This window comes from Parasteatoda tepidariorum, chromosome 5, assembly GCF_982258835.1.
Source record: "Parasteatoda tepidariorum strain Cologne lab strain chromosome 5, Ptep-v5.0, whole genome shotgun sequence".
Taxonomy (NCBI): Eukaryota; Metazoa; Arthropoda; class Arachnida; order Araneae; family Theridiidae; genus Parasteatoda; species Parasteatoda tepidariorum.
Genome location: NC_141759.1, coordinates 68978784 through 68993897, shown reverse-complemented (window position 1 = coordinate 68993897; position 15114 = coordinate 68978784). Strand labels below are relative to the sequence as shown.

General features: G+C 27.5%; 1 protein-coding gene across 4 annotated transcripts in view; it reads right to left on the bottom strand.

The window, feature by feature from the left end:
• Positions 1–15114, bottom strand: part of LOC107444591 (uncharacterized) — a 78720-nt gene that overhangs the window by 53326 nt on the left and 10280 nt on the right. For all 4 annotated transcript variants that reach the window (XM_087164160.1, XM_043040411.3, XM_087164161.1 and 1 more), the window contains exons 4-12: positions 14723–14849; positions 13119–13247; positions 10737–10832; positions 10477–10613; positions 7915–8119; positions 5875–5986; positions 2523–2677; positions 2318–2440; positions 222–373 (exon numbers count right to left, since the gene is read on the bottom strand). In XM_087164160.1, coding sequence (XP_087020286.1) covers positions 222–373; positions 2318–2440; positions 2523–2677; positions 5875–5986; positions 7915–8119; positions 10477–10613; positions 10737–10832; positions 13119–13247; positions 14723–14849 — 1236 coding nt within the window. The remainder of the gene's footprint in view (positions 1–221; positions 374–2317; positions 2441–2522; positions 2678–5874; positions 5987–7914; positions 8120–10476; positions 10614–10736; positions 10833–13118; positions 13248–14722; positions 14850–15114) is intronic.

Genomic DNA, 15114 nt, shown 5'->3' with positions numbered 1-15114 from the left:
TAAAATGTAGTTTTAAGAAAAGTTGTACAACAACTATTACATATTTCATTGATTCGTGTATTTTATTTAAATAATAAAAATTGCTGTGATCCATGGACAAAATATTAAAAGCAGAGTGGTATGCAATTTTTTGCTCAGCAAAATCTTACCAAACCAAACTCAATTTATACCCTCACATAAAATTTGACATGAAAAGCTCTAAAACTAAATTTTAAAATTACCCGTTTTGTATCATAGGCAGTAATAATAAAGTCACAGCTTCGATTGTATAGCCAAAGAGAGGCAATCGTCGATCTTTCATGACATCAGACACAGGAAAACTCATCTTTCTCCCTCGTATTGGTGTAGCAGACTTTAGTTTTTCTAGAGTCACCTAAAAAGTAATAATAAAATAATAGAAAATTTAATTTCTGATATATTGCAACAAACTAATGTACTTGAAAGCTTCCAATCTAAAAATCTATGCTTAAATATTGCATACTACATTCACTTACATATTAAAACATTCAAAGACTTTATTGAAGATACATAAAGAACCACATTTAAAAATTAGATAAATCAATTTTTTTCAAATATGAAATTAAACGTTGTAAAGAATTGAAGAAAAGGTTAATTTTCTGCAATATATATGAATAAAGTTTAACAATGTGGTAAGAGAAATAATACCAAATAAACAGAGATATACTATAGTTTTGGTTTTAAAGTGAAAAACCTTCATCAGTGTTGAAGCACAGAACAAAGAGGATAGCACAAAGATGCAGAAGAAACATTTAAACAATTTCCGACAAGGAGAAAAGTGAGTTGATAATAAAGTTGGGAGAACAAGATAGTTAAACAAAAGAAAAACAAAAAAAAAGTGTGGTGGGGATTGTGTGAGAACCCTAAGAAATGCAAGATGGAGAAATTAAATGAAAATAGATTTCCAAATATTAGAGAAGAATGAGATACTAAAGGTCATCAATTGAATTATTAGGATTTTTCAAAGTCTGATATGATTCCCATAAATCTAGATCAATGGCTAAGAAGCAGTGTTTAATGATTTTAGCAGAGAAAACTGTCTGAGTTTAAGGATACATTTAGTTTGTTCGATAAACACACACTGATAAGAAATTTTCATAAATTTTCCTGCTAGGACTATCTTAGGTACTTTAAAGATTACAACACAATCATTCAACATAAAAATTTAATCTATCAACATAAAAGTTTTCTATTTCTGAGAATTACATATAAACACAAGAAAATTTCTCTAATGAAAAGCCTTTTCTTTAATTCCTTGTATGCTAAAATCAGAAATTCCCCTTATACAATAACATCAGATCAGTCAGTCTTTGCTTCTTCAGAAAGTGGGTGGCAATGTGAATAGACAACCACTAACCATCTTTTATGTTCATAATTAAAATTTTTATTGTTTTGTTTACTGTTGTTATTTTTATTATCAAAGATGCTTTAATTCCTTCCTTCTTGACCCCATGAAAATGATGGGGTGAGGTTTCGCCCTCTATTTCTCGCTTCAATGAAATTTCTGGGCTGGAGTGTTCAGTAATAATGTGCCAATAAGAAGGAAACTAATTCATTTCTTTTGCCTGGAAAACATTTTATTTCTCATTTTACACACCAGATGGCAGTACCAGTATATTTTTAAGGTAACTGTAGATAGTTAGTTTATTTTAAACTAGATGTCAGCACTAATCAAATAAGTGTATTTGGCAAAATAGGCACTTTTATGAACGTTTTCTTGAAAATTAACCGATCGTTAAAGAGTAAATATACTCCTAAACTATCTTATCAATATACTTAACAATAACCTTAAGTTTACAATGAAACATGTCACTTTTTTCTTGTTCCTAATAAGCGCACTATATTCTGTTTCAACAAATATGAAATATGTACAAAATGTTTAGCCTATCTTTAAAAAATTTATTGTCATAATTTTAGTAGCAATATTAAACAGGTTGCATTTGGGAACTAGCCTGATCAATCTCACAAAGCATACTGATTTTGACCTTGTAATTTTTAAATCTAACAATTTACTCATAACCTATTTGATTATAACATATTTTGTGATTAATACTTGTGGGTACTCTGATGAGATTTAAATACGGGAGTGTTTTCAATAAAACTATGCAAATTTTGTCTCTGTTTCTATTAAGAACTAATACTATTGAAATGAAATCTCACAGAATTTCCATTTCAATAAATAGCTTTGTAAGAAACTGTAAAAGCATTTAATCGTCAAGTAAAAAAAATACGATTTTTTAAATAAAAAAATAACAATACAAAACACAATTACAAAAGCTATCTATTAGCTAATTATTACCAGTTCTTCAAGCCATCGCTTTAAGGGTCTTTGATGTGCAATTTCAACTTTAACTTCATCGTCTCTTCTAAAAAGGTGTTCTTTAGTATCAACCAGAAGCATGCGCCCGGGTCGTAAGCGCCCCTTAAAAGTTATTTATATTTTAAATCACATATTTCAAAGCAAGTGGATAATGTGTGAAGAAAAACTGAATCTAAATTTATACCTTCAATTTGATATTTTCATTTTCAAAGTCTAACACACCAACTTCACTGGCCATAATAACATGATCATCATTTGTTATGTAATAACGGGATGGTCGCAAACCGTTTCTATCCAAAATAGCACCAACATATCGACCATCAGTAAATGTTACTAATGCTAAGAAAAAATTAAAAAATTCATAGAAAAATGTTTCATGAACTTCAATATTTAACAAATAATAGAATATCACTATCCATTGAATTACAAGGTACTCATGCTAATAAAATAAATTCAATAATTTTCATCAAACAAAATAATTCATTTTGAAATTTTGATACACACAAATTTCAAAAGTATACTTACAGGGTGCGTAGCCAAATTTTTCAACAAAAAATAAGCATCTTTTAAGCACTTTTCAAGCACTCAAAAAATATTTTTAAGCACTTTGAAAAATATCATATAGACATGGCTGGCAAGTTTTTAACAACTGATGGTCAAAGACGATGGAGCGTCACAAATAATGAAATTAACAAGAGAAATGAAATTTTCTATCGCTAATAGAGAAAAAAAATTGACAATGTTTAGTAGGTCCCCATAATCAGTAAAAATTCGAGAGATTTTTCGATTCCATTACAGAGGGAGGAAAATGAAGTCTCTTGCAAAATGCAGCAGCGTTGCACATGAGAGTCAAAAATCCTTACCACTGAATCCAGCTCAATATACGCAAGTGCAGACCTGCAAAGTATTTCATCAAACATGTAAGACAAATGGTGTTTTCATCAGTGGCGTACGCAGAATTTTTTCAAGGGGGTTGTTCATAATTTTCTGAAACTAATAAAAAAAATTCGAGTCTGTAATAAAGCACTATTATTTCCCTAATTTAGACAGCTAGACAATTTTGACTTATTATTTAGCAACATTGTTTAGTTAAATTTTGATTTGATTTTTTAAGTTTAAGAACATAATGTAATATCTTCTGAAAAAAGTCCAATGTCATATGGGTGGGAAGTAGCACTTTGAGGGCCACTTTCACATTCATCAGATTTTGTTAAACTAGAAACGTTTTCTTCAACGGAAGTATCACATTTCTGTACAACAGAAAAACTTACATTTCTATTAGATGCTGTCACCTCACTAATTTCAGGTCGCGATTTTTTCTCAAAATAATTTTAAAAAATTTAAATTCTTGCGTTTTGACATCCTTAAGATCCAAGAAAAGCAAATACAATATATATATATATATATATATATATATATATATATATATTGGCACAGAAATGAGCTGGAATGAATAACTTCAACGAGCACAGTACATATATCCAATGGTATTGTTACTGATTTCTTCACTAGTCGAAATAGTGGCGACGACGGGTTCGGCGATTGAATGAACTTTTTGTTAAGACAAAACAAAACAGATTTAGCGACAAGCTCCGAAAGACAAGCGGCAGAGATAACTCTTAGTCTGACAAACTAACTCCATTGTACTCCGCTCCCCCTTTTATATAATTTTTCACCACATCTCCAAAATTCTCGAATTGTCTCAAAGACGACAGAACGTCTAGGATTCCAGAATCACAGCGTAAAGACCTCGCGAATGACAGCCAGTCTCGAAAACTATACTGGGAGGTCAGAACCAGTCCGTAACAGTATCATGTGAATTTGGTTTCAAAAGTACAACCCTATTATAGTAAATATTTTCAGAATTCTGAGAAATACCATGAGAAAAAAAAGCAGGCATAAGGCAAATAAAAATATATAGTCTTAAAAAATAATAGCCCGCATACTTTCTACTAAAATTTTTATTTTTGCCATTTTGTCTGAGCTCAAGGGGGGTGTTTAAACCCCTCCCTTGCGTACGCCACTGGTTTTCATACACTACAGAGCGGCGGTACGTCGAAATAGATTGGGGTTGAATTAATTGTAAAAACGTTGAATAGGACAATGTCTTTTTGCATAATTTGTGGCAAAAATCAACATGGTAAAGAAAAATATCACATTTCGGAAAAGGGAAAATTAAGCACTTTTTAAAAACACCCATGAAAAAAAGCACCTTCAAGGGTTTTTAAAAAACGAAAATCGAAAATAAGCACCTTTAAGCACTTTTTAAAAACACTACACACCCAGACTTAGACCAGGGATGGCAAAACTTTTTAACTTAGTGTGTTAGAATCTGATACCATGCCACATATTCATACTTTTGATTTGGGAATAACAATAAAAAAAGATTAATGTAATTATATTTACTGTACTTTTAAGAAAAATAATAATAATAACATTGAAATTCATGTGACATAAAACTGGAAATTAATAACTTTTTCAGCACTGAAGCTTGTTTTCTAATTGTTGTATTGTGCTCGTACATGACAAATATTTGATACAAAGAATTTTTTATCTCAGCAATGTGTGCCATAAATGCAACACCCTAGACTTAAATCATGTCCACTTTTTAAGAGAAAAAAAGGCAAATCTCTGGACACCTCTGTCAATTCTGTCATCGATTGCTTATTCAATGCCACTGTACCAAGAGGAGATAGTGATTTTGCTATTTCTAACAGTGTAGTAAATTAACTACATATTTTTTTAATTGTTTTAACTTGGCAAATGAATTGAATTCAAAATATGAATTTAAGTCACAGAAAGTCTTCATATCTGCTAATTAAGGCATTGCTAAATAAAGCTTAACGCACAGAAATATTATCAAACAGTACAAAGAAAGAGAAAAAAAATTGAAGAAGATAACAACATAATATAGGGAATAAAACTTTTTTTAAATAAAAATCTTTGAATATTTTATTTGAAAATCTTTGATAGGAATATTTTGATGAATCTATCTTTCTAATCTATCCTTGATATGAATTTTTGATATGAATATTTTGATATGAATATTTTGATTTGAATATTTAACTTTATATTTTTCTTTTAAAAAAAAATTATTTTTCAATAATACATATGAGCCTTATAAATATACAAATATACACATGTACAAACTTATAAACTTACAAGTAAAATAAAAATTTTATGAAACTAGCACAGAATTAATCATAATAAATAAAGATTAAATACATAAATCACCATCCTTTTGACCATAAATAATAAACTTTAAGTTTCTGTAAAACTTTTTTAAAGGAAATAATTTTTTTAAACTTGCTTTCATGTATTAATTTTTGCAAAAAAATATTTAGTTCAAAATTGCAACTGTAAAAAGTTTAGTTTAAAAAAAATAAAAATAAAAAAATATCTCCATTTCAATCCCTGATTTTTCATTTCTTTTCAAATTTTACAACAATGCATCTTAATAATTTTCTCTTTACGAAAAAGTAAGTCTATAACTGATTATAAACTAATGAGCAATAATGAAAAAAACTATGTATTACCAGGTCCATCCCAGGGTTCCATGACGCACGAACTCCATTGATAGAAATGCTTTTTATGGACAATCATCAATTCATCTTTCTGCCAAGCTTCAGGAAGCATAGTTATAACAGCCTAAAATAGAAACAACTTCTAACTAAAATATTCTTAAACTATATATAATACAAAATATAGTATGTCATTCAAAAGTAGGTAACTACAGAAATTTGATTTTCAATCATATAAAAATAAAAATAAATTATAAAGAATTGTATCTCGCTCTTCCTAATCTAGTTGCTTTCTTGAGAGACCAACTGGTTTTATTCCACTTTATTTACTATGTAAAGAGTGCATAGGCGTGGAAGGTCTACACAAACTTGCCAATATCCTTAAATCCCAGAGGGTTAACAAATATACACAATACATAAATTTACTAGAATAAATTACACAACTATCTTATCTCAAAAACAAATTTTCACATTTTATAATTACAGAAAAAACTAAACTTGATTCTTGTTTATAAATTCTGATTTCTGACAGTACAACATAGAGAAAAATCTGCTTGTGTTACAAGAAAGCGACCAGCTTGGATTGAAAAAAGCAGAATTAATACTGGGTTGTTTAGATAAATAATTCCAACACTAATTCTATATTATAAAATAAATAAAATATTGCTTATTAAAAGAAAAATTTCTAAATATACACAGTATACAAAATAAAATATCACCAAAATCACTTTTGATCTAAAGATGGATTTTTGCGTACTAAGATAAAATCGTAATGATTTGATAATGTATAAATCTACTTAAATTAAATAGATTATAGTTTAATTTACAAAAAAAACATACAAAAACATACTTTTTCTGATTAAGCACACCTTTTATTCAGTGGATATGTGTTTGGGATTAAGATAGCTGGACATATTTTCAGATACAATGATTTAAACTCAACCTAAAAAGTGACATTTCAAAATGTGAAGGAAATAGAAAAAGAGGTAGACTACACATCAGAGGGCTTAATACAGTTGAGAAAATGTTACATCGAATTGGGGTCAGCCGTTAGAAAACTGTGGCAGTGGATAGTTACCAATAGAAAAACAATTCCCTGTATTTCCCTTGTTATTTTAGGTGATTTTTAAATTCCCTGTATTTTCCAGGTTTTCCCTTTTCTCCCAATAGAGTGGCAACCCTGATTAAGAGATTTATGCACACAACTATAAAACTTTTATTGAAAGATCATTTCGTATGCAGTACAATTTTTTAAAGAATATTATTTTTTTTAATTCAATTTAATAGCAGTGAAATATTTTTTAAATTATGAGGAATGCAAATTCTTTACCTTAATGCAAATTCTGAGAATGCAAATTCTTTACCTTTCATTCAAAATCGTGCAATTTTAAATGAAAGATATGCACACAACTCTAAAACTTTTACTGAAAGATAATTTCACATGCAGTACAATTCTTTAAAGACTATTATTTTTTTTAATTCAATTTAATAGCAGTGAAACATTTCTTAAATTATGAGGAATGCAAATTCTTTACCTTATTTAAAATCGTGCAATTTTAAATGAAAGATATGCACACAACTCTAAAACTTTTACTGAAAGATAATTTCACATGCAGTACAATTTTTTAAAGACTATTATTTTTTAAATTCAATTTAATAGCAGTGAAACATTTTTTAAATTATGAGGAATGCAAATTCTTTACCTTATTTAGAATCGTGTAATTTTAAATGAAAAATACAATATTTGAATGGAATCAACCAAATAGTTTATAAGTTAATCAACCTCAAAAAAGTCATAATTTTAAGCTTTGGTCCTGAGACAAGGGAACCTAAAAGTGTTATCAATATAAATATATATAGGTATATTTATTAGGAGAAAGTAAGTTTTTTTTATTTCATTGCTCAAAAAATATACCCTAATTAATTTGTATATTTCAGATCACTCCTTCAAACCAATAAGAAGGCATGTTAAAACTTTAAAATTTCACCAATAGATAAAAAGCTATTTAGATGTTTTTGTTTGTTTGTTTTTTTCACGCAGTGAATAGTAATTACTTCAGGTAAAGAGCGGTGACCAGCCATAACTAGAAATTCTAAAACATTATCCAAACTTCCTGAGTCAGACATATTTGGTTCAACAACAGGAAATATCTTTTTCAAGTCATCTTTATATATGGAGCTTTTCATCACACCTTCTCGTGCCCTCATCAGATTTACATTACCATGCAAAGTATTGATTTCCCCATTATGAGCTAAATATCTAAATAATAAAAAAATAAAAACAATCAATTAGAAATTAATGTTTTCGGAACTATTTATTAATTTCTCAAAAAACAAAAAAAATATATAATAACATGCACAGCATATAAATCAAAACTCTTCTTTAGTTATAATATATGTGTTCTCTATTAGTCCTTAGTAAGGACATATAAATTTTACAATTTCAGAAAATGTGGTTATAAATTTGTATGGTCAAAATAATGAGAATATTAAAGAATGTGTTCAGAATTGTTGTGAGCTATTTTAGATCACGAAGGAATGATTGAAAATTTATAATAATAAAAATAAGAGTTTGTCTGCTTTTGTTCCTCACTATGGAACCTTTTAAGCTATAATCCCGACATTCTGACAGCTGATGTGAGTGGTAGTTTTAAACCCAATCCTTATCAGTGACAGTTTTAACCCCAATCCTTATCAGTGACAGTTTTAACCCCAATCCAATCCTAATTTTTAATCTGTTTCCAAGGGACTGTGAAAACAAATTTTTCGTTTAATAATAACATCATTCATCATTGCAATTAAAAACTGCAATGCTTTTTCCTTCAAATTATTTAAAAGATAACATCTGTGACGCTTGTTTGCTGGCAGCTCTATTTAATCAAAAGCGAATTTCATGGAGATTTTAATGCTGGTTTTTATTTTAAAGTAAAATCAATCAGCAGAAGTAAAATCAATGTGGGTGCCATGCAGGGTTCGACATCACTGAAATAGAATTCTGTAAATCTAGAACCATATGTTATTTTGCTTATTGTGATTCTAAAAAGTACTTCTATAAGCAAAAATAATATCATATGGTGAACGAAATTAAAAAATTTAAGTTACATACTAAAGTACCAAATAATCATAAAAATTGCTAGGTTGAAGTAAAACTTGACTATCCTGTGTTAACTATGTACTATGATGAGTATTTAACTATCAATTGCATCATTTTGTGATGATTTAATAAATTTGAGTTTAATTAATCTTTTTTTTGATAAGCTTAACTTCTAAAATCCTGTTTTGTGTTAATTAATAATCATTCAATGTTTTTTTGTTTGTTTTTTTTTGTACAAAAGCAGGCATATAAGTATCAAATAATAAAAGCATGTCATCTCTTTAAATAAAATTCTGTCCAAGTTCTTCTATCACCACTTAACTATAAAATTTTTATTTTTATTTTCATTCTTGCAAAAAAAAAATAATTGTTTAAAACATTTCTTTATGCATTTTCAAAAATAATAGTCACATTTTGAGTCACAGACATTTTAAATCAAACTCAACTTTTTACTAGATTTGTTTAAGTATATTATGTAACACATAACAGAAAAATTTTTAATAAGAAATGAGATTAATTGAAGATTAAAATCAATTTTCTATTCGTACATTTTCTTTTAAAAAGCAAAGGCGTGATTAGGACTGGGAAAAAAATTACATTCAAATTGTTATTTTATATAAAACAAGCCTTTTTTCTGATAACGCAATAGTTTAGGCACTGAGTTATTATTGTAAAGGAGCAGGGTTTATTCCTGGTGATGGTGTGAAGCCTGTCTACTTACAACAAAGACGACCAGTGCAAAACACAATGCCACCATCATGCTATTGGTCAAGAAATTGTGGAGCTCTAAACCACAGGACTCCCATGACCAACAACTGGTTGATAAGGGAAAGCTTCACTTTAAACTTTGCCAAGTTGATGCAATATACAACTTTCAAAAATGATAACAGCTTAAATAATTCAAAAATCACCTCAAGATTTCTTCAAAAATATCTTCAGTTTGAAAAAGGCATTAACTTTAAATAACTATTGACACTGTTTAAAATGTTCAAAAATTTGTCCTAAACTCATTTAAATTAATTACAACTCATTAACACATTATTAATCATAAATCATTAACAAATTATTATTTTATTTTATTTTATAACTGTTGTTTAATAGCCGACCCAATTTTGGGTTTATGACTACTAATGTTCAACTCCATAGCCTTGTAATTTTCAATCAATCCAGAAGACAAGGAAACTCCTGGATCAGTATCCCCAGAGATATAGTTTGCTATGGGAATGTGGAGGACTTTGCGACTCGACAGATTTAACGTGCATCTGCAACCATTTACTACTCGGGGAGTCTTCGGCCGGCGGGGATTGAACCCACAACCTCTTGAACATGGGCCCAGAGCCTACCAACCAGGCTATCCTGGCCCCTTAATAAATATTAATCCTTAATCATATAATCACGATATAGAATGAATCCTTTAAAATAACTTGAACAAATTAAAAAAATAATGTAATTTATGGTCAAAGCATAATAAATTACTGCATGTATTGGTACTAATCATAAAAAAATAAAATAAATATAAAAACCTTAATGGATGAGCTCTATCCCAAGTAGGAAAAGTGTTGGTTGAAAACCGAGCATGTACAATGGCTAAGTAAGTAGTGTAACTAGTATCTTGTAGATCTTTAAAATAGGACCACAATTGTGATGAAGTAAGCTGTCCCTGTAAGCAAATAAAAATCAATAAAATTTGCAGTTAATACAGATTTAGCAAAAAATAAGAAGCTAACATTTAAAAAAGAGAATAAAAACTTTATTTTATAGGATTGAATGGAATATAGCTTACTTTGTAAACAACAGTTTCTGTGGATAAACTGCAAATGTAAAAACAAGTGAAATACTTTTGCAATCGATGAGTAGAAGATTTTTGTAAGAGGTACACCTTCGGAAAAAAATTAAAGTTGAAACAAAATATAATAAATTTCACTTTTGAATAGCTAATTATAAATTAGATAGAAATGTAAATAGAATTTTAAAAAAATTTGAAAAATTGCTTTTGAAATTCCATAAGATATATTTGAATTTTTAAAAGCTAATTTTAATCATTGATTTTGATTACTTTAATCGAGATTACAAAAGATCTATATACACATAATCATAATTATTTATTGTTTGTCATTATTACTTGAAATCATTTCCATATAACTACAATTGTAATTATAATACAACATCATTTATATTCATTATTACGTGCAACCTTAACTAATTACAGTTTGCTAAACTTTGGTAAACCAACACAGTAAAGTGAAGTATTTTAATAGATTTTACCATACCTATTACAGATTGTACACAAAAGCTCTCAATTAGTTATTTAACTAAATATGTTTTACCAGGTCTGTGTACTTGGTTAAAATTGAATATTTTATAAAACCAATTACATGAAGAAAAAAAATTTATTACCTGACCAGATATTATAGCATTTATGCAAAATTTAAAAATCATATATTTTCAATCAACAAATATTTTACAAGATATAGTTCAAAGGAAATTTTTGTACAGCTATATAAATAAAAACATACTTTCATTTTTAGATTATTTTTTTAAACAAAATTCTGAAAAATATTTCTGAACAAAAATTGGGATTACTGTTTGGATGTAGAAAGATTAAACATAAAACTCTAATACGTAGAAGAATTATTTGTTAATAGTGGACTTTATAAATAATTAATTTTCCATTTGATTTACTTAAATTTTTAATAGCATTCATTAATGTACAATATTTAAAAAAAAATAATAAAATGATGATTTATTAAATGAAAAATCTTTTAAATATCAGAGTTTAATTTTTAATCATCCAATAACTATAAATATAATTTATGCACAATAAGATCTACCTTAGTAATTGATAAATCTTTCTGATACTCAGTCAGAAATTTTATCATATAATCAATGTTGAATAAAAATTTCAAATAGCTGTTTTGCTGGCATTAATGTTACAATTCCATCTCCATATCCTAGCATTTTTGAATCCCCAAAAGATAAAGTATCACCTAGATAAAGCAACAAAGAAAGGCAAATTGGCTTTCATGAAAAACTTTATCTGTGAAACTACCCCGTATTTGTGTTACATAAAGAATAAAACCACAAAAACCTCCCATGGTTAACCAGAGGGTAAGACAACTTTAACCAGACTGGTTGGAATTCATTTTGTTACTTACTTTGAATTCATTGAGTTAACAAATAAAAAACAAGTTTTCTAACAAAAATTTAGTTTAAAGTTGCTGAAGACCAATTTTATTCATACATGTTTCCTTTCAATAAAAAAAATTAACTTATAATGAAAATATAATAACATGGTTCCAAACGTGTTTTCTGCTGAGTGATGTAAAATGGTGTTCACTTTACCGAGGCTTCCTTGAATTAAAATTTTGCACAAGAGTAAAATTTGTTGTCTCTAAACCATTTCAGCTTTATTTAGAAATTAGCATCATTTAGAAATTGGTGAAGTACATGGATTTACAAAACAATTATTTTTATGAATAGTTTTAAGGTTACTATAAATCTGAATATGGTTGCGGCTACATGAATATTTATTTAGAAATTAGCATCATTTAGAAATTGGTGAAGTACATGGATTTACAAAACAATTATTTTTATGAATAGTTTTAAGGTTACTATAAATCTGAATATGGTTGTGGCTACATGAATATTTATTTAGAAATTAGCATCATTTAGAAATTGGTGAAGTACATGGATTTACAAAACAATTATTTTTATGAATAGTTTTAAGGTTACTATAAATCTGAATATGGTTGTGGCTACATGAATATGGTATAAATCAATGTTGCCCAGCACCAGATCCAGTAAAACTGGCTGGGTTTGAGGATTAAAAACTTGGTTTGGGTACCTGGTACCAAAGAGAAATTTTTGCCTGGTACAAACATTGAAAATATACCCATGTCATATTCCAATTTTTAACTTCTTTATACAATTTATTTCATTGTTCAATTGATTTTTCTTATCCTACAAAATAAAATAATTTGAAGTATAATAAACATTATTTTGTTTATTTTATTAGCAAGTTCTTAAAATTTTGAGGTATAAAATAAGGAATGATTAAACATGGCAGCTAAAAAAATTTAGTACATAATTCAAAAAATTTGCACATTTCATTATACATAGTTTAAATAAAAGTGAAAATAAAGGAAAAGCTTAAATAAAATAGAACCTTTTCTTTGAAGGTTTTATTATTTAAATTCTCTGCAGTTATAAAAATTTGCTGCATCATTGGTTCAGATGATTTGGCAACTGCACCAAGAGAGCTATTATCAACTTCAATATTTCTCCAGCATAAAACCTAAAATGAAATTTGTATTAAATGAAGTAAAAATTTTTAATTAGTTTGTCTTATTAAGAATTGATGCTTGTCATATAAGAAACTTAGAGATGATGATAATAAGAGTAAAAACAAGCATTAAAACTCACAAATACTTATAATTAACCCCTTCCTTCTCGCTCCCATGAAAATGACGGGGTGAGGTTTCGCCCTCCATGTCTTGCTCCCGTGATATTCCCGGGCTGGACTGTTCGGTAGTAACGCTCCAATAAGAATAAAACTAATTCATTTCTTTTGCCCGGAAAACATTTCATTTCTCATTTTACACACCAGATGGCAGTACCAGGATATTTATCAAGGTAATTGTAGATAGTTAGTTTATTTTAAACTGGATGTCAGCACTAATCAAATACATGTATAATATACGTGCATAAAAAAATAGGCAATTTTATGAACATTTTCTTGAAAATTAACCAATCGTTAAGGGGTTAAATAAACAATCACCTACTCATTATGAATATTTGGTAGTTTTAATATAGATTTTCGTCTCTTATTAGTTTGCATAAACCAAGAGAAATAGGCAAATTTTAGCTTACTTTTTGTTCAAATTAACATCATAAGGCATAAATAAAATTATATAAGGATTATATTGTTAAGAATATATGTCCGTTTAGCAGTACCATATGGGCTTGAAAATTATTTGAATAGCAACTGGATAAAATTCACAAACATTTTAAAATACAAGAAAAGTCTCAGTAAAAAAAATATAGAATTTTATTATAGTTTAAATTTTATTACACTAAAATAAATGCCGAAGGGTTATAAAATTCTTTGAATAACTGCATGAGATTCCAACATATTTAAAAACTATAAGAAAAGTCTCTCTAAAAGTTAGAAAAATTTATCCTTCTTTTTTTTTTTACACTGAAATGTCAAACTAGTTAGCAATGCAATTTAAGAAACTGAAAGCTCAATATTATTTTTATCGTTTGGCACAATGGATTCTCATTTTTATTCCAACTTAAGAGTATGTTCATTATCTAGTAAAGTTATTAAACTTAAAATATATGAAGTTGCACCAAAATTTTTAATAAAACATTTTATTATAAATGCAGACACACTAAATATAGAATAATTATAACTTACATGATTTTGGAAAATTTTTGGAAAGTTTTTAATTTTAAAAAAAAAATTAATGCTTTTAATATTTAAAGATTATTTTAATAGAATAATTTACAAATAAAATAATTAATAAATAGTATAGAATTAAAATAGAATAATTTGATGAAAAATATTTACTTTTTATAGCACAAAAAATACTTTTACACACACAAATTAACAAATATTGATAGTAGTCTATTAAAATCTAATAATAAACTTGATTTTAAAAAACCAATGAAACTTAGAATCATTACATCTAGGTTATTAAAGGATAGTTACTAATTTACTTAAGAAAAATATTTTATAAAAATGACATTAAAAATATATTAAAGTACTTGTAAGCCAACTTCTTCAACAATTTTTTCAAAATGATATTTTACGCTAGTCTCTTCAGATGATTCCATAAAAATAATACCAGTCGCATATTTTCCTTTTGGTGGTAAATCAACACGCAACTCTTTCCTGAAATAAAAATTTATTAAGAATCAGTCTATATTTGAAATATATTTAATATCATGAATAACTTTTAAATTATAAACTGAAAAACTCATGAATAATGGCAGCAAACTTTTTTTTTAATTTAATGTTATTAATAGGTTATTATTAAAATTAGTTAATAATCAACAACAAAAATAAAACATAAAAGCTACAATTTTAAAATACATTATTTAATCATTAGCACCTATTTGGACAGCTATTACAGTTTATCTCACTGAATATGTAGAAA